Genomic DNA, 19,594 nt, shown 5'->3' with positions numbered 1-19,594 from the left:
CTCAACGTTTCCATACAGATATTTGAGTTCTCCTCCTGACAAATCCTCTGAGGGCACTGCTGCCCATCTGCTGATGCCTGTGTCTTAGAAGTTCGTCTCAGAAGAAATAGCAATGAGGACGTGGGGAGTCAAGAAGTCCCTCGCAGAGCAAACCGGGGAGGGGACTAGTTTAGGTCGGGCTCCACGGGAGAACCTGCCAGGAGAACCACGGCTTGGATTTGGAAGCTGGGATCTGTCACCCTGCGGCGAGTCCCGAAGGAACGAGGCGGGAAGGCCGGCCCTGGAGGCGAGCAGCCCTCCGCCTCTCCCGTACCGCCTGCAGCTACGCGGCGCTACGCTGCGCACTTGCCGTACCGCCGTTCCTCCCGACCCGCGGTCCCCTCTCGACGCCGCCAGAAGGGGGCGGGAAGCACGTTACGTGGATGGCGTAGACCGCTACGAAAGTCGCCGCAGCTCGCGCCGGAGGCGTAAGCGCCGAGACTTTGCCCCCACTCCTCCCAGTGTCGGCACCGAGGCCTCGCGCTGCCCGCCCGCTGCCATGGCCGCTCCGGCACCGGCCCGCCTGCTGCTCCGGGCCGCCGCCGCCGCTCCCTCCCGCCGCTGGTTTCTCTCCGCTTTGCCGGCAGCAGGGACTGGGCCGAGCTGCAGAGCCGCGGCCGTGAAGGCGTTGCGGCCGCTCAGCCTCTCGGCCCGGGCGGCGCGCAGGTAAGCGGCTCCTCGCGGGGCGGCCGCCCACGGCAGAGCTGCGGGGCGGCCGGGGCCGAGGGGTGGCCGCGCCGGGCGGCGCTGCGTGACCTTCCCGCCATGCCCTCGCCGTGCCCCGGCCCGCTTCGGCCTCGGCTGCTCCGTGTCGGCCCCGAGGCGCTGCCGCCGCTCCCTCCCGGCGTTCGGCCGGGCTCTGCGTTGCGGGAGGTCCTGTTGGGCCCGGTGGCCGGGGGGAGCCCGGGGCTCGGCCCTGGAGGTGTTCAAGGCCAGATTAGATGGGGCCCTGGGCAGCCTGGTCTGGTATTAAATGGGGAGGTTGGTGGCCCTGCATGTGGCAGGGAGGTTGGAGATTCATGATCCTTTGAGGTCCCTTCCAACCCTGGCCATTCTGTGATTCAAAGAGCCTGCTTCCAGTATTGAAAAGACAGACTTAAAGGGCAGATCGTCTTGGTTGTCAGGGAAGTCCTTTTGGCTAAGAGCAGGGCGCCCCAGCTGCCCAGCACTGTGAGTGTAGCCTGGGCTGCTCCCGACTGCTGGGGCGACTCTCACCACCGTGGCTGGAATCAATCCCAATTTGGAAGGGACCTGTAAGAATCATCGAGTCCAACTCTTGTAGAATCAGGGAAGTTGTTTTAGTAGTTTGCTTTTAAGCTCTCCTCTAGGTGCTCTTATTTTGTTCCAGCAAATGTTCTTCGTACAGAATGCAAGGAACTTTCTAATCCAGGTCTCCTGTATACCTGCTTAGATCTCTTCTCTGAGTGACCCAGCCCAGTGCCCTAAAATAAGTCTCCAATGACTTGCCCGGGCTATCAGTTATTTTGAGGTCAGAACATAAAAAGGTCTTTTAAAGCATTACCAAGATGCAATTCAAAAATCGAAGTTACTGAACTAGGTACAATTAGAGGAGATGGATTACTGTAAAGAGAAAGCATTTTCTTACCTGATTGTAAGTACTTCCTCAATTTACTGACAGTTATTTTTCTCCAGTCTTACTTTTTCTGGATGTTGTATTAAGCCCCAGTTCCTTAACTTTGTATAATTGGCCAGTGTCAGTCCAATAAAAAGACTGATAATAGTATATGTGTGTAAACTTACCTGTACTTATGTCCAGAAAACGAAGACTTAGCTATATGAAATCCTCAGCAGCGGGGGTTCTTGTGAGCAGAGGTTTCCAAGAGTTTCAGTGAGGCATCAGGCCTTGTTTTCATTTCCATCTTCATTATTTTATTTCAGACCGTTTTTTCCTGTTATCTCCACTTTGCATTTTATGGGGAGCAGTAGCTATCTAACAATTCTCTTACAGCAGTTTAGATACTCATATAGTACTTTCATTGACTACATAATTTTTGTATGTTTTAAGAATTAGTTTTTATTTATAACTTACATATTTTAATTAAGACTTGCATTGTAGTTTAATTCATTATATTCTTCTGACAGTCAGGTTGGGCTGTTGGATGTACCATTTAATCAGAATAATAGCACATCTCTCCATGTGCAACACCCTGGTACAGTTTTGTTTGGAAGGCTATAGATGACACTTACCTTGCAGGTAGTGGCTGAAGATTGGGAAGGATACCCTTTTCAAGGGAGGAGAGGTATTCTTGCAGGGCACATCCTTTGTGCAAAGAAGGGACAATGAACAGCACTTAACAGTTCTCTGCTGCGTTCAGTTCATTTGCTGTGTGCTTAATTTGGGGTACCCTAGTGACACTTGATAATAATGTCGATAGAACTGTGACAACCATATGAAGGAATGAATTTTATTAACAGATAGCTTAAAATAAAGAAGTTAATCTAAGCATGAATTGGGATATTTATGCTTTATGTAAACCACATGAAATATGTTTGGTTCTTTCCGGGAATCCTGAGGCTATTTATGCTTGCATAAGACCTGCCATATATTTCACGTTAATCTTCTGTGTGCAGTTCACAGAGTGGTGGGGGTTTTGTTGCTCTTGTTTTTTTTGTTGCTTTTTTCTTTCTCCATGTAAATGATGTCTGGCTAGATAAAAGCCACATTGCTTGAAATTCATAAACCTTAAGCACTGTTCCACATAAGTGTGATTTTTCTTTCAGTGGAATCTCTCAGTTGAAAAGATCAGCACGGTGTACATTCTGACCCTCTGACTAGCAGTGTACTTACGCTCTGGAAGCATTTTCACAGTCAGGCTCAGTGATCTGTAAATTGAACTTTTTGTCTGTGTGAAGGGGACTTAAGATGGCAATTGCAGGAATCACAGAATGGCCCAGATTGGAAGGGACATCAAGGATCATGAAGCTCCAAGCCCCCTGCCGCGGGTGGAGCCACCAACCTCTACAATTAATACAGTTAAAACTTAAATTGCTCAGGGCCCCATCCAGCCTGGACTTCAGTGCCTCCAGGGACAGGGCATCCACAGCCTCTCTGAGCAGCCTGTTCCAGCACCAGGAAGACAGATCCTATTGGAGGACCAAAGTGTCTTAAACTTTGTTACAAATAAATCTCAGTTTCAGTGATCAACCAGGTGGATTAATTCTCATAGGAAGGATTAATTTTGTAATGTTCTTTAACAAAAACTGATGACTTAAAGATGGTGCTTCACTTGGGCATGCCCAGCCCTAGCGCTGCCCCACAGCTGGCTAAAGCCAGTGTAAGATGGTGGCTGCAGAAAGAGGGGTGCTGTTCCTGTCGTCTTGTTTTAACCAGATGTGTCATGTAACAGGTAGATCAGACTGTACCAGTTCTGCTGTTCATACGGCCTCAGGGCTTCCAAGATTGGTTTTCAGCCCAATGTGTTTCCAGCCCAGTTCACTGCAGAGCACCATGAGTGCTGGAGGAGGGAACAAAGGAGGGATGGGAAAACCATTGTTTATCTGACACTGCTGTTATTGCAGACTGAAGTGTGATCACCAAGGAAGATAGCCCTATGTGTGCTGTGAAAACCTGCCTGGAGAGGATCTCTTAAGGAGCCTCTTAGGAAGGTTCCTGATATCTCACAGGACTGTAGTCAGACATCTTGATATTTGGACTGCATTACTGGTGATTGCCTTATTCTGTGGTGGAAGAAAAGATGTGCTTTAGATATTGAACAAATATTTAGCACTCATGGACATAAGATGTCTATAAATGCAACTGCATCCCTGTCTCCTGCTAGGATCACGTTTGTCATATTGACAGAAATGTTTTGGTAAATGAGTGTTTCAGCGAGCTCTGGAAGGACTTCTTGAAGAACCTAAAATAAATAAATAAAAACAACCAACTTAAAACAAAAAAAACAACATTGTTGGTGGTTTACTTGAGCTGTCAGAATTGGAATCTATACTTTTGTGGATGCAGTCTAAACCTATCAGTGACATTGACTTTTTGTGAAGGCAGTGAATTTTGCACTTGCGTATCTGGGAGGTGGGTGCTGGTTTCCTCTCTTTGCTGTTGGAAGTAGTAATGCTGAGCAGGGGAGTGGAAAGAAGAGCACAGTGGTAACTTATACTTCTGCAGAATGGCTTGCTGGTAATGCTGCCCTGATGCCACAGGTGACTGCAGAACACAAATTGTATTATGTGAAGATGCATCTTCTAAGATTTCTGAATTTCATTATAGTGTGAGCTTCATTTGAATCGTGCGGGTCCACAGGGTTGATCCTTCATTATTGATTATTATTTTGGAATGAATTTGTGATTAATAGTCACCTGCAGTTGCCCTCCAAAAAGAATGCTGAGGGGTGATAGGGCAGGAGTTGGACACAACATCACGATGTGATAGCAGGTACTGCTGCCAACTGAGCTTACAGCTGGTGCAAGCGCATTAAGTGTAGAGCAGTGAGCATGTTTGTTTTTCAAAATGAGCTTCAACTTTAATTGCTAGAACTGCATTTTCTTTTGTAGCTAGTTCCAAAGGTGGTTGACTTGCTGATGTTTCAGTAAGGCCACTTCTAATTTTTTAATATTCAGCCCTGCAAGTTAGAGTTAGAATTTCCTAGGAGGTGGCTTGGTTTTTCAGGCTTGTATGTGTTCTGTGTTGTAGATCTCTTAAAGCCTGCAGTTATTACAAAGAGCATGTGTAATATGGAGCTGTTCTTAAACATGGATTTCACACTGAGGTATAGATGTTGCATTAGCTTTTAGTTGTTTTATTTGTATCTCTCAGCATGTTTCTTCCCTGTCTATCTAACAAGTTTTTCTTGCATTACTTGCCCTGAGAAAGAGCATAGTCTATTCTAATGAATTGTATTTTATTTGCTATTATGTTAACGACTTTCCTTTAATTTGCATGTGAAAGGAAACCATATGGAACACACAAAAAAACCCTATTTTTTTTCCATATCAAAAGCGTTAGTCTTAAGAAAAATAATTCCCTTACATTCTGCATAAAAATTTAAGTATACACAAGTGCCTGAAAAGCAAAGCAGGAGACTTTTCTTTGATGTCTGTATTGAGATTTTGATGCACTTCACTAAAATAAATATTTTCAAGATGAAATTCTAAGAGAACCTGCTGTCAAAAAAGACAAATGTGTTTGGACTACTTCTGCTATTGAAAGGAGAACAGAATTAGATTTTAGAGGTAATAAAATGCCTTAAGTTCTAACCATACATGGGAAAATTTTAAACTCGTTAATTCTTTTTAGTGTTACCTACTAGATCATTTTGTAAATGCAAAGTGTGAGTTCACTTTGTGAGAGAAGTACAAAGCACTTAAGGTCAGCTCTTTTATTTGTCAAAAATACAAATAGTCTGCCTAAAAGAAAGCGTTGAATTCCTTTGGCAAAAGGTGAAGCATCAGGATTCTGTATGGCTTCTAGTGACAAAGCAGAAGTGAAGGGGTTTTTGGTGTTGTTTTTCATGTCTTTGTGTTTAATGTCACCGTGAATGCCTGTAGCTATTACAGCTTTGAAAACTGTTGTAGCAGTATTCAATCAGATTTAAAGGTCTAAAAAAATAATACATTTGCTTCTTTGGTTTCATTATGTACTCTTCTTTTTCAGTTCAGAAGATAAAATAACTGTTCATTTCATAAATCGCGATGGTGACAAGCTAACAGCCAAAGGAAAACCTGGAGATTCATTGTTGGATGTTGTTGTTGATAATAATCTAGACATAGATGGTTTTGGTAAGTGGATTCCTTGAAAACTATATTCAGTGTCTGGAAATAAGGATCTCTTACCAGTTTGTTCATAAATATTTATGAATGTATTTCTAAAACCTAGATGTGGAAAAGTCCAAATAAAATACTTTTTTTTTTTTTTTTCCCCCCTACAGGTGCATAGAATATTTTGGATCTAGTTCTTAAAAATATTTGGGGTTAGCCTTGCTTGAAGGAATTAAAGAAAGATAATGGTGACAAAATGGTGTCAGGGAGGAATCTGAAAAACAATAGAATGGTTTAGGTTGGAACGGACCTTGAAGACCCTCCAGTTCCACTCTCTGCCATGGGCAAGGACATCTTTCACTAGACTAGGTTGCCCAAAGCCTCATCCAGCCTGGCCTTGGAACACTTCCAGGGATGGGGCAGCCACCACATCTCTGGGCAGCCTGCTCCAGTATCTTACTGCCATCTATGTAACTAATTTTGTCATAGTATCAAATCTGAACTTACCATTACCCTTTGTCCTGTAACCTACGCTCCCTGATAAAGAGTCCCTCTCCACCTTTCCTGTAGGTACCTTTCTTTAGGTATTAGAAGGCCACTGTCAGTTCTCCCTGGAGCATTCTCTTTGCCAAGCTGAACAATCCCAACCCTCTCAGCATATCTTCACAGGAGAGGTGCTCCAGCCCTCTGATCATCCTCATGGCCTCCTCTGGATCTGCTCCAACAGCTCATGTCCTTCTTACATGGGGGCCCCCAAAGCTGAATGCAGTACTGCAGGTTGGGATCTTACAAGAGTAAAGTACATGAGAACAATAATCTCCCTTACCCTGCTGTCCAGGCTACAGTTGGCTTTTTGGGCTGCAAGTGCCATGTTGCCAGCTCATATTGAGATTTTCAGCGACTTCCTTCTCCCTCCGCCCTCCCCTCCCCAAGTCCTTCACCTCATAGCTGCTCTCAATTCATTTTCCACCCAGCCTGTATTTGTGCTTGGAATTGCCCCAACCTGGGTGCAGGACCTTACACTTGGCCTTATTGAACTTCATAAGATTTGCACAGGCCCACCTCTCCAGACTCAAGTCCCTCTGGATGGCATCCATTCCCTCCACTGTATCCTGATGATACCACTCAGCTGAGTGTTGTCTGCAGACTTTTTGAAGTTGCAGTCAATCCCACTGTTTATGTCACTGACAAAGACATTAAGTTCTGCCAGACCCCCAAGGGACACCACTTGTCACTGATCTCCACCTAGGCATGACCACAACTCTGAGCGAGGATTCACTCAGTGGTCCATCCATCAGATCCACATCTCCAGTGCAGAGACAAGAATGCTGTGTGGGGTAGTTTCAAATGCTTTGTACAAGTCCACGTAGATGACTCTTCCCTTATCCTCCAACACTGTAACGTTGTCACAGATGGTCACCAGATTTTGCCAGGCACGATTTGCCCTTAATGAAGTCAGATCGGCTGTCACCAATCACCTCCCTATTTTCTATGTGTGTTAGCATAGTTTCCAGGAGGATCTGCTCTGTGATCTTGTCAGGCACAGAGGTGAGAGTGACTGGCCTGTAGTTCACTGAGTCTTCTTTTTTTTTCTTTTTAAAAAATAAGGGTTATATTTCTCCTTTTCTAGTCAAAGGGAACTTCACTGAACTGCTACAGCTTCACAAATACGATGGATAGCGGCTTAGCAACTTCATCTTCCAGTTCTTTTGGAATGCTCAGATGCATTTCATCACGTCCCATGAAATTGTGCATATTCAGGTTCCTTAGATGCCTCAAGTCTGATCTCTTCCTACAGCGGGCAGTTCTTCATCCTCCCAGTCCCTTTGCCCTCTGTGACTTAGGCAGTGTGGCTAGATCAGTTGCTGATTAAGGCTGAGGCAAGTAAGTTTGAGAACTTCAGCCTTCTGCATATCCCACATAATCAGCTCTTGTTTCCTTCCAGGGGGGCCTCGTGTTTTCCTTAGTCTTCATTTTCTTGCTGGCAGTGCTTAAAGAAGCTTTTCTTGTTGCTCTCTGTGTCTCTAGCCGCATTCAATTCTATCAGGGCTTTAACTTTCCTAATCTGATCTCTGGCTGCTTGGACAATTTCTCTGTGAAGATGAGACCTGTGAGATTTCTGAGCTGAAAGCTTCTGAAGGCCACACAAAAATGGTGTATTTCTGACAGTGTTGAGTTACTTCTCTATTGTTGTGTGATTTGAATTTGTTATGTGGCTTTTTGTAGCACATGTTGCTGTAGTACTTGAATGACCAATGAAAGAAGCAGCCAGGTATGTCAGTTTGCAAAGAAGAGCAAAAACTTCCTATAGAAGAAGTGAGGTAAAGGAGGCCAATGTGTTAGGGATATTCTAACTCAGTACAAGTTCTGTTTAAAATCAAAACAGAAGGAATTTAAGAAACCTCCTTTTCCTCCAAACTTTGGACTTTCTACAGTTAGTTCCGTGGTGGTTACAGGCTTCTGGCTATACAAAGCAAACTTTCAGAGTATATGTTTAAATTAATGTGGGTTTAAGAAGTAATAATACAAGTAAAGCAGAAAGTGGGATTACAGTTTTCATGAATGAATATATAGCACAGAGCAATTGCAGGGTGGGGGGAAAGTATGCTAGTTCAGCACAGCTTGAAGTGTAACCTGTGTTTTATTTAAGTATGAATACATGCCATTGCTAGTAATGTTTAAGATTCTGAAGAATATTGTTATGGGTTGTATACATTTGAAGAATAAACTAAAAAAATGCACAACACGTTGACGTAGCTACCTTCATATATCATTATATAAATCTGTTGTATAGGCTTATGGCTACTCTGTAGTCTACAGTTAAGGTCCTCTCATTTCATGCTAATATCAGCCATGTTAAAACATTATAGTAAAGTGGAGTAAAAAAGATAATGTCAATAGTCTGTAAATAATGTCCAAAAGAAACATTTGAGATACTTTGCTAACCTTTAATTATAACATACTGTACCAATTTCAATAATAATTTGGTAATGAAGCATCATACTAGAGCAGAGAAATAATGCAATAGAAATAATGTAGAAATGTATGCTCTTTTTGGAGGGGGGATAGATAATGAGGAAAAAATGTAAAATGCAGGTGTTATCTGTTTACTTGTATCACTAGGGGGCATCCTACGTGCAGTTATGGTAGAAATGTGTGCGTAGAAACTGAACTGTTGTACAGCTTAGGTGCCCTTGAGTAGTTTGCTGCTGCCTTGCAGTGGCACTGAGACCTTCCACTGTTCAAACAGTCTACTTGGTGTGATTTTTCTTTTCTTTTTAACTTATTTATTACTATTTTCCCCAATGTTAGAGTACACAAATTGTTGATGTGGCAGCTTCTACATTAAGCACTTTACAGTTCTTTAAAGTTTTCCACATGTATTTTTATGTACATAAAGACATATTTTCAAAATTGAATCATGCAGTACAGTATCATGCTTGGTTTGAATATGTGCTGCTAATACCATTGTGAAGTGTAGCAGCACAGTACTTTCTGTGCAGTTCTTACTGTGCAGTCTGATGACGAGTTACACTGCTTATTATGTTAGCATAAACATGTTCTGTATTAAAGTATAGTTGTGAAATTCAGTTATTTGGAATTTTCTGTTAACTTGCTGTTCTCTTTAGGTGCATGTGAAGGAACGTTAGCCTGTTCAACTTGTCATTTAATCTTTGAAGACCACATATTTGAGAAACTAGATGCAATTACTGATGAAGAGATGGACATGCTAGACCTGGCATATGGTCTCACAGAAACGTAAGGCAACGTAATGCTTTGCTACATCAGTAAATGGACAGGAGGGTTTGCAAGTGGAGCAGTCCAGTGTTCTTAAAGTGCTTTAATCAGCTTTTAGTGAGTAGCTGCATGGATTCTGTTACGTGGATAGGACTGGCAAGTTGAAATATTATTTGAGTTCATACTAATGTTGGTACTGCTGATGAAATGTTGATGAAAATGCTGTCCATTTTTGTGAACCAGAACAGTGACTCTTCATAGTTGTCTGACATAGGAGTGTCAGATACTGAGGTATGATCAAAATCCCAGTTTTTTTACCAGAAACTTTGCTACTGCAGTCCTGTTTGTGAACTTCTTTCTTGCTTCCCTTCTGTTTTCTGATGCCATCAGTCAGCACTTAGCTTATTTTATGGATGTGTTTACATTAGTATTTTAGTTTGTATCAGACCTTCTTTCACAGAACCATAGAACAGTTAAAGTTGGAAGCCATCTTCGGGCTCCTCTGGTCCAGCCCCTGCTCAAGCAGGGCTACCCAGAGTAGGGTGCCCAGGACCATGTCCAGGAGGATTTTGAATATCTCAGAAGAGGAGACTCCACTTCTCGGGCATTTGTATCTGTTGATAAGATCTCCCTTGAGCCTTCTTTTCTCCAGGCTGAAGTGTTCCACATAGCTGTGTCCCCACTCATGTCAGAGCATTTCTCAAACGTACAACACAGATACCACTTGGATGAAACTAAGTCCAGTGTGCTCCAATTCTGAGTGGGCACTTCAGTGCCTAGAACTAGACTAGCACAAGTTTGAAGTACCCCTCTGTTCCGTCACATGCCTCATAACATGGATGTCACATTCTCATCTCGGAGCATTTCCTTTCACACATCTGTTCCTAGTGGGCTGGATCGCTGTTCCTAGTGGGCTGCACGTAGCCTGTCTCAGAGAATGTAGCCACATGAGGTGTAAGCAGTTGTGCTGAGTGAGTTTATTAGCTTTTTCCTTCAGGTTTCAAAGGAACTGCTTGCTGAAGTTTCTGAGAGTCTTTCCAGTGATTTCAGAGGGCTTTATACCTGGCCTGTATAGTATTTATTTTTCAGTATCTCCGTAAGGAATTATTTTGAATTAAGCCTTTTATCTCCTTTTTCCAGTAACACTGGAATCTTGTGCAGATCTTTTCTGCGTGACAGTACACTTCTTTTTCCTCATTTCAGCCAAATGTTATCTTTTTAGGAGATTGAGAAGGCAAAGAAGTCAAGCTGAGAAATCTCTTTCAGCTTCTATTTTACTCTGTCCGTCTTTTAATTAAAGGCTTAAAACAAGGTGTTTTTTTTTTTTAATTGAACAACTGAAAAGCAGTAGAAAGCCAGAGTTCTGTTTAAATATTAGTTTAGTCCAAAGAATTTTGAGAGAAAATAAGTTTCAGACCTTCTGAAGACTTCAGTGTTTTGTTGGTTTTTCCTGGCATCGTGTCATTCGTGTGGCCAGAAATCTTTCATGAAAGGACAACTTTCTGAAAGAGAGTGCTGGAGTGATCCTCGTGTTTACTACAGGTTGTCTGGTGTCATGCTAGTACAAAGCTTTGTAACGGAGATAGGGCAGAGCATTGCAGTAAAAGTTTAAGGATAAAAGTTATTTCTTGTCAGTGACTCTGGAATTGGAAAGTTTCAGCTAGCAGCTGTTGTGAGTATTAATACCTCTTAAAATGAGGGACTGATTAGAAAGGCTAAAACAAACTTGTTTTGAATAACTTCAGAATAATAGAGGTTATTCAACGAAAGAAAATGAGAGGGGAGGAAAGCAAACCCTATTAAATTAAAAAATAATGTGTTTAAAAAATACTGAGATAAAAACCAAACAAATACCTTCCTACTTTTCGGCAAGCCGTTTGTTCTTATCAGAAGCAAAAAGGTCATCTGCATCTTTTTAGGTGGATCTAATAGATGATGCAGAAGCTGCACTTAGAATACAAAGAGATAATGTAACAGTAAACATCTTTTGCATTGTTTGCTCTGGAGATGTTACAGGATCTCCGTGTACTGGAAGCTTTTTTGGCATGGGATTTCCTGAAAGATCTCTCTTATGTGTCCATGGAAGAAGTAGTACTACAAATAAAGCAGTAGTAACAAATAGAAATGGAGGTAGTATTCACCCAGGAGCTCTAAAGGAACTCAGTATGACATTGCTGAGCTACTCTCTATCAGGTTTGATTAGTTAACTTAGAATGGCTTCCAAACTACAGGAATGGAAGGTAGCAGGCTAACCATGAAAATAACGTTATTGGCTATAGAGGGCAGTCAGTCCAGTTCCATACTGGATGCATTAGGCCTGTGTCTATTGCCTGTTGCTTTTTATAGGTTCTGCTAAATAGTGGTAAGGAAAGAATTCAGCAGAGCTTGTTTAGACAGAAGTAACAGATATCGGAATTCTGAAATGAATCACAGAGCATGAAGGATACTTCATGCTTCCAGAAGTTACTTGGCTTCCAAAGCCCTTTACTGAGTTCTGGATTGCTGCGGGGTAAGAGCAGAGGCCCTGCAGAGGATCAATAGTTGGTCAAAAAGTACTGTTTTTCAACAGGATAGATAGAGGTACTTGACTGTCTTGTAAATATAGGTGGTCAAGTGGGGTCTGAAGCTCATCTGTGCTAGATTTTATGCATTGACCATATCTGTGAAATACCTGGGAAAAAAAAGGTGAAGACAAAGATGACAAAGTTTGTATGTAGTACTGTGCTACTGTGTAAGGGAAAAAATCAAGCCTGATTGCACCTTGGAGAATCTTCTCCAATTGATTGTCGGGAACAGAATTTGATGTTAATAGATCACAAAATCATAGGGGCTGGAAGGGACCTCTGGAGATTACCTAGTCAAACCCCCTGCCAAAGCATGTTTCCTACAGTAGATTACACAGGAAAGTGTCTGGATGGGTTTTAAATATCTGCAGAGGAGACACCACAATGTCTTTGGGCAGCCTGCTTCAGTGCTCTGTCAGCCTTCCACTAAAGAAGTTCTTCCTCATGTTTTGCAGAACTTCCTGTGCTCCAGTTTGTGCCTGTTGCCCCTTGTCCTGTGGTTGAGCACCAATGAAAATAGAACAGCCTGTCCACTTGACTCCTGCCCTGTAGATACTTATAAGCACTGATAAAATCCCCTCTGTCTTCTCTTCTCCAGGCTGAGCAGTCCAGGTCTCAGCCCTTCCTTAGAGGAATGCTGCAGGCCCCTAATCATTTCTGTGGCCCTCCGCTCTTCTCTCTCTAGGGGTTCCCAATCCTTCTTGAACTGGGAAGCCCAGAACTGGACACAGTACTCTAGCTGTGGTCCCACCAGGGGAGAGTAGAGTGGGGAAGGATCGCCTCCCTGGACCTGCTATGTGTGCTTGTCTTAATGCACTCCAAAATGACGCAGAGGCAGGTGAAACAGTGGTGGCTTTACACACTTGAAATGGGTTGTCAGCTAGCTAATGTCTTTCCAGGAATGTCACTTTAAAGTTTGATATTAAAAAAAAAAAAAAAAAAAAGGGAGAGGGACATCTGTAATATGAGGTAAGAACAGATGAAAAAACAACAGCAACAAACAAAAACCCAACCAGAAAAAACTACTGTGCCTAGATAGTGATTAACTATCAGCCTTCATACTTGTGCAGCACTGACTTCCTACGTATATACCAAGGTGTATAGGTTGAATTAACTGAATTCCTTGAAAAAGCAGGGAAGTAAGCCTTGGACTCTGATGTTAAAACAGTGGAGAAAGATTCTGCGCCTTGCTAGGCTGAAGAAGCAAAAATGGAAGAGAGGATTAATTCAGTAGTGACTATTGAGATTAAAAATGATTTGAAGAAGCTGTTTAAATCTGTCTTATCCAATACACAAGCTGTGTTATTTCTGTGAACATAATGTTTTGGGTGGGTGAATTTTTAGGATCATAAAAATGCTTTTCAGAATGTATTCCTGTTTTTTCATGGAGCACCATCATCCACTTTCTCATTTTAAGAAATCCAGTTATCCTCAGCTGTAGTTTGCTTCTTTGTTTATGAACTGCTAAAAAGTTGGCAGGCTTCTTTAATGTGTGTAAATTTTGGCAAATGTTGTGCTGAGCTTCCAGTGAGTGAGTTGTGAAGAGACAGAATTTTAGACTTTAGAAGTTGCTGAAGCTATAATTTGTGCATGATAATAAAGCAGTTAATGTGTCCCATGCGGTTCCATTACCTTACCACAGAGGTTTTTTTTGTTAATTTAAGTCATGGGAAGATATATTTTCTTAGATACCTGTCTAAGCACTAACCATGTTAGGAGGAGGTAAATAGATATTTTGTCCTGTAAATATTTAAGGAAAAACATTGAACTTCAGGTAGAAATTTTGTAAAAATCAAAAATGTTTGACTTGAGTGTGAACTTTTAGAAAGATACACATGACACAAATGGAAGAAGTTCCTAATCTCTTCTCAGGTTGTAGCTTGTTGGGAAGCTATAAAAGTTAAACTAACCCAAGCCGTCAGGTTAGTTGTACAAATGTGTGCTCTGTTTCCTTGAGCTGTCCTAAGACTGTGGGTGAGTTAGTCTTTACTGAAGCTTTCCATCCGAGTGCCTTGGTCTCTTCAGAGATGCTGAGTGTTCCGTAGGAGATCAAATGTCTGTCCCTACCTTTGGCTGAACTATTAGCGAGTCATTGAAAATGGAAGGGTCACCATTTGTACAGCAAGTGAGAAGCACTCAGGTTAAACTTCCCAATGTAAATATCCCAAGTTAAGGATGTAAATCTGTGACCATGATTGATATCACATATATTTGTGTTCTCATGCAAGCAGCTCACTGCTGGTCTTAGTTACGACCATGCAGTAGTAGGAGATGAGTTTCTGGAGCATAAAGTGTTTGGGGTGGCTAAATGTTGGGGAAGCAGGGCTGTAAATACTGGTAGGTGTATGGTTGGCTAGAACTAAAAATAATATTATTTCTTACAGATCACGTTTAGGCTGCCAGATCTGCTTGAAGAAGTCAATGGATAATATGACTGTTCGAGTACCAGAAGCTGTTGCTGATGCTAGACAATCAGTAGATTTGAGTAAAAACTCCTAAAAGAAAGTATCATAGGAGTTTTAAAGAAGCTTGATTATTTTTATAACTTATTTTTAAATGTGTAATTAAATATGGAAACTTACATAATTGTGAGTTATTTTATATGACTATCAGTACTAGATTAATGCTATTTTAATTTTTCTTTATAGAACCTCCTATATTTTTATGCTTCAGATGCAATAATACTTCTAACTGATCATTGGACTATAAGTGCTAACAAGTGTATTACGGATTTCATACAGTTTTACTCTGCCAAAACCTTTGATGATGACTGAAAACTGAATCACTTCTAGAAGATTTGCAAAATCCCTGGGCATTGCTAGGTGTCAGGCCTAGCAATCTGTTAGCAGGACTTGTGAGGCTGCAGGTCTTTTTCAAGTGTTGCTTTCAAAGATATATGCTCAGAACCAGTTCGCTTTCTCAGTAAGTATGATATTTCCTTTGCAAATAGTGGATTTTCAGGGTAGTTGTTTTCCTGAAAACTTCCTATTTATGAAACTTACTAGAGATGTGGCAAATCCCATCTCACAAAAATACTGTTAAAACCATAAAAACAAGGGGCCAGTGCAGAACGTGGGCACACGCAGCTTGGTTTTCGCAGTACACCGCAACTATGGAGATTGACGTGGCTTCAAGGAAAGGCTTGGAGCTGTACAACAGGAAGTAAATGCAAACTCTTGCCATTTTCTGAAGTTGGATCGCTGAATTGAGATTGAAAAGATTGTGTCCCTGTTAGAAAAAGAAATATTTTCTAGAGCTGTATTGGAAAAAACGGATCCAGTTTGGGGTCCTTGATTTCCTCTCTCAGCAGGTATTCCTTTGTTTTGTGATGCTCACTTTGGACTTCCACTTAAAGCAAGGTATGCTTGATGTTAAAGATTGCTCAGAGAACATTTGGAAATTTGTTTTGTATCTCATCTAATTAGAAGTACAACTTCAGAGTTGAAATTTCCTGTTTTTTTGTGAGAGCTGGAGAGAACGTGGTTGGTTGAAGAAGTGTTCTGAAGATACTGCTGTCTTCCTTTGTAACTGCTACGAGCAGCTGTAATTCAGAGGTTGCCCTTCCACAATCACACAAACTCACTGTTTGTATTGCCTTTATCACAGTTTCATTTGTACGCTGCAGTTCTTATTAAATATCAAACTTTTATAATTTCTACATGAGACACAGCTCCTTAGCTTCCAAGAATGAGAACTCGGATCATAACCAGATGTGCTGTGTGGAATTCCATGAGGAAGAATCTGATTTTCAGTAGCGATGTGCCATTTCAGGGTGGAATGTGTTTGATTGTGGGGCTCTCTGTGTTACTGCAGCACCAGGCACTTCTCCTGGAGGGAATCCTGAAGTGCTTAACACTGTCCTGAACAAGTGTGAAAAGGCTATTGTCCAAGTTTTCCTTAAAACACAACACAACAGAACAACCTTGGTTTACATGTGCTACTTCTTGTTACAAAGAGTTTGTCTCCTATTACTGTGCCAATGGAAGGAACAGCAGGACAAGACAAAAAAAAAATACAAAAAAAAAAAAAACATTCAAAGCTTCTTTTGAGTTCTGGAAGTGTTCCATGGTTCGTATAAACAGAAATCTCAGAAGACAAAAGAATGGGTTTGCAATCCCCAACGCACATCTCAGATATTCTTGTTTCCTTTTTGTCAAAGTGATTTGAAATAAATCTTATTTTATACCACTTTCTGACACACCTTGTTTGTATTGATCTGTGCTCCCTTGGGATGTGTTTCTGGGTATAAGGTGAAACTTCAGTTGGTGCATAGTCAAATATACATATGGATTATTGCTTAATCGCACAAAGCATCAAAACTAGTTAAAGATGGGTTTTGTTTATTTCCATGTATGAAAAAAAATTACAGGTAACTGGTTTTCTAAATGCGCTTTTTCTATTAAAACATTAAGTCACTGGGTCTCTCCTGTCTTCTCCAAAATGAGGAGAAAGTAAGAACTGATTTTGTTTCCTCTGTTTCTAAGCTTTAGTTTGTAACGTGGTAGGAGAGAAACAGATCTTTGTAGCAATGGAAGAGAACTGCCTTCTGACCTGCAGAACTTCAGTGTGGTTTCTGAGGCTAGGAGGGCCCTTTGGGTTTCATTGCATCTTTAGCAAGCCAGGCTAAAAGCAAAGGTCTGGTAACCTCTTCTGCTCATCCGGATGATGTCTGAGGCCCTTGGCAGCATCACTCCAGGGATCCCTCCTTAAAACGCAGTTGGGTGGGAGTCCTGCTAGCTTCTGTTGTGGACAGGGAAGTTGTCTGCAGGAGCCAGCAGTCCTCTCCCCGTTTCTGTCACATTGTGTGCTTGTGAAATTCTGTTTTGTTGCTGTTTGGAGGATATATGGAAGGAAGGAGGTGCCTCACAGTTTCTCAAGATGATATCTGGTCCTGGCAGGGGAGGTCACCATGGAAGGAAAAAGCAAATTCTCCAGGTAGTTTAATTTCTTAGGAAAAACTCTTAAGTCCACCACTTTTGTTTATGGGGCTCCGAAAGAGTTAAGGCAACTCTATCCACTTAATTCCCATCCACATCAGAGGCAACCTGAATAAATGGAAAAGCTGCAGTGAATGGGTGAGGACAAGACAAGTCACTACAGCCTAAATTTGTTTTGCTTTCATAAAAGGCAATGCGGTATTTGAAAATAGGATAGACCAAAAAACCCTCATCCATGGGAGATCTTCAAGTGAGGAGAGGGGAGAAGAGAAACTCGAGCTGAGTTATGAAGGTATCAAGCAACAGAAAACATTAGAAAGCGGCTGCAGCTGCTGTAAATGACTCATCATAATTTTTCCTCAGATGATCTGGAAATATATGAAAAGGGAATGGGGATTTCCTGCATTCAACAAAGATGTGGAAAGGGGCTGTTGTCTGTCTGCATGGACACGTACATCCCTGTGCCACTGCGGGCTGGAATGGAGCTCCCCTCCTCTCCACTGCACTGCCAGTACAGCGAGGTGTGCCTGTGTGTGAGATCGTGGGCAGTAAAAGAAACAGGAGGTTTGTTTTCCAGCCTACTGGCTGCCTCCTTTTTTATGAAGTTAAATGTTGTTTTCATGTGAACCATTTTACAAAGGTCTTGTTAAAAGTAATTTCTGAGTGCTTTAGCCTTGGCAATTGGGGTACATACTGCCTAAAGCTATGGCCTCACTGTGTGCTGAGCAGCATCTCCAGGACCTCTTTCACACCTCTGAAGCTCTCTTGACCTTGGCCCAGCAGCAGGAAAGCTGAGTATTGTCTGATGCTGCCCATGTGCAATCACAGCAATGCTGCTAGTGTTGTAATCACTCCTTGTTCCTCAAGCCCAGAAGGATGAGGGATGCATCCTACCTCTGGAAGAAAAGAGGGATAAAAAGTGTTTTCAGCATGCTTGGAATAGCCTTTCCAAGGATTGCCTTCCCGTTTCTGACTCTAATTTTAGAGTATCTGTGTCCTGGAAAACAGGTCTGAAATTCTGATGGCTGACCCCAGGTGGTAAATAGGACTGAGCTATAAGGGGTTACAATCTGGGGCAGTGTCAAAGCAGCTGTGTCTGTGCTTTCTGTGCAGGCTGGTCCCACGGTGTCAGCTTGGGCTCCTACCGCCACCATAGGTAGGTTTGTACATACAGTGTGTCTGTGAGGTCCCCAGGGCTTTCCTCATGTCACTGTGCCTCTCCTCCTTTGTGTTCTTGGGGATGAGCCTTCAGCTGCTCACCGTGATGCTGTCCAGTTACAGGACAGGATTGATGGTCCTGGTGTTTCCAGACTCATTGTAGGAAAGCTGTCTCCTGGTGCCCCACAGCCTGCAGGCTCTGGGGACAGCTGAGGCCCTGGATGCTTTGGTTTTCCTTCCTCCAACAAGGTTTTCTTCCTAATGATCATAGACTCACAGAATGGTTTGGGTTGGAAGGGACATTAAAGCCCACTCAGTTCCAATCCCCTGCTCTGAGCAGGGCTGCCCCCCACCAGCTGGGGCTGCCCAGGACCCCATCCAATCTGGCCTTGAGCAGCTCTGGGGATCGGGCACCCACAGCTTATTTTCTCCTAATATCTAACCTAAATCTCCCCTCTTTTTGTTTAAAATTGTTCTATTTATCTGCCTGTGTGAAGAAGTTGGTCCCCTCCTTCTTGTAAGCTCCCTTTCAGTACTGGAAGGCCGCAGCGATGTCCCCCTGGAGCCTTCTCTTCTCCAAGGTGAACAAGCCCAAATCCCACAGCGAGTCTGCAGGAGAGGTGCTCCAGCCCTCTGACCTTAGATTCCTTTGAGATTTCATTTGAAAAAAATCCAAGAACTAAGCAGCAAATGATGTATGATGTTTGTGAAAGCACGCAATTTCAATAAAATCAACTTCATCAGAAAATTTTACACAACAAATTTAGCAGATACTCAAAGTTTATGCAGCTGCCCAGTCACCTCTGGCCAAATAACTCATTTTTATTGGTCTTTTTGACATTTTGGAAGGCAGTGTAATGTTCAAGATCTTTCAGAACCTGTAACATAAGGTCACTTTAGGACGCCTTCAGTAATTAACAGATTTGGAAAACACTATGAACCAGCTTACCAGAATTAAGTAGTATCATGGACTGGTCAGCCTGGAGAAGAGGAGACTCAGGAGGATCCCATCAGTGTCCACAGAAAACTGAAGGGAGGTGCAGAGAGGACAGAGCCAGGCTCTGCTCAGTGGTGCCCAGTGCCAGGACAGGAGGCACTGGCTGCCAACTGGCACACAGGAGGTTCCCTCTGAACACCAGGAGCACTACTGTGCTGTGCAGGTGATGGAGCACTGGCACAAGCTGCATGGAGGCTGTGGGGTCTCCTCCTTGGGGATCTTCCAAAGCCACCTGGAGGCTCCCTGTGGGGAGAGCAGCAGTGCTGGCTGGGCTGTGTGTGTTGGTGTGCACAGGCAGTGTGCTCTGGCAGGAATACTGCGGCTTTCACTTCTGAAATAGCTCTGTGATTTGTATCAAACATAATTTATTTCAACGTTTTTGCTAAGCCAAAACATAGCGGTCTGTTTGTTTTGGAGGGACGGGAGGCAGG

General features: G+C 42.7%; 1 protein-coding gene across 1 annotated transcript; it reads left to right on the top strand.

Annotated features, from left to right (window-relative positions):
- The first annotated feature begins 392 nt into the window (after positions 1-392).
- Positions 393-16,259, top strand: FDX1 (ferredoxin 1). Its single transcript, XM_085216234.1, has 4 exons — positions 393-705; positions 5,666-5,790; positions 9,399-9,528; positions 14,456-16,259. Exons 1-4 carry the CDS (start codon positions 539-541, stop codon positions 14,568-14,570), a joined length of 537 nt encoding a protein of 178 aa, XP_085072360.1. The 5' UTR covers positions 393-538; the 3' UTR covers positions 14,571-16,259.
- Positions 16,260-19,594: the final 3,335 nt, after the last annotated feature.

This window comes from Meleagris gallopavo, chromosome 1, assembly GCF_905368555.1.
Source record: "Meleagris gallopavo chromosome 1, MGAL_WU_HG_1.1, whole genome shotgun sequence".
In the NCBI taxonomy this organism is placed as follows: Eukaryota; Metazoa; Chordata; class Aves; order Galliformes; family Phasianidae; genus Meleagris; species Meleagris gallopavo.
Note: the sequence above shows the minus strand (reverse complement) of the source record. Positions and strands in the feature narration are given on the sequence as shown.

Bases quoted from the DNA above. Each gene is read 5' to 3' on its own strand.
- FDX1 (XM_085216234.1), top strand. From the start codon at position 539: ATGGCCGCTCCGGCACCGGCCCGCCTGCTGCTCCGGGCCGCCGCCGCC. The intron at 706-5,665 runs GTAAGCGGCTCC...CTTCTTTTTCAG, and splicing joins TCGGCCCGGGCGGCGCGCAG to TTCAGAAGATAAAATAACTG. The intron at 5,791-9,398 runs GTAAGTGGATTC...TGTTCTCTTTAG, and splicing joins TCTAGACATAGATGGTTTTG to GTGCATGTGAAGGAACGTTA.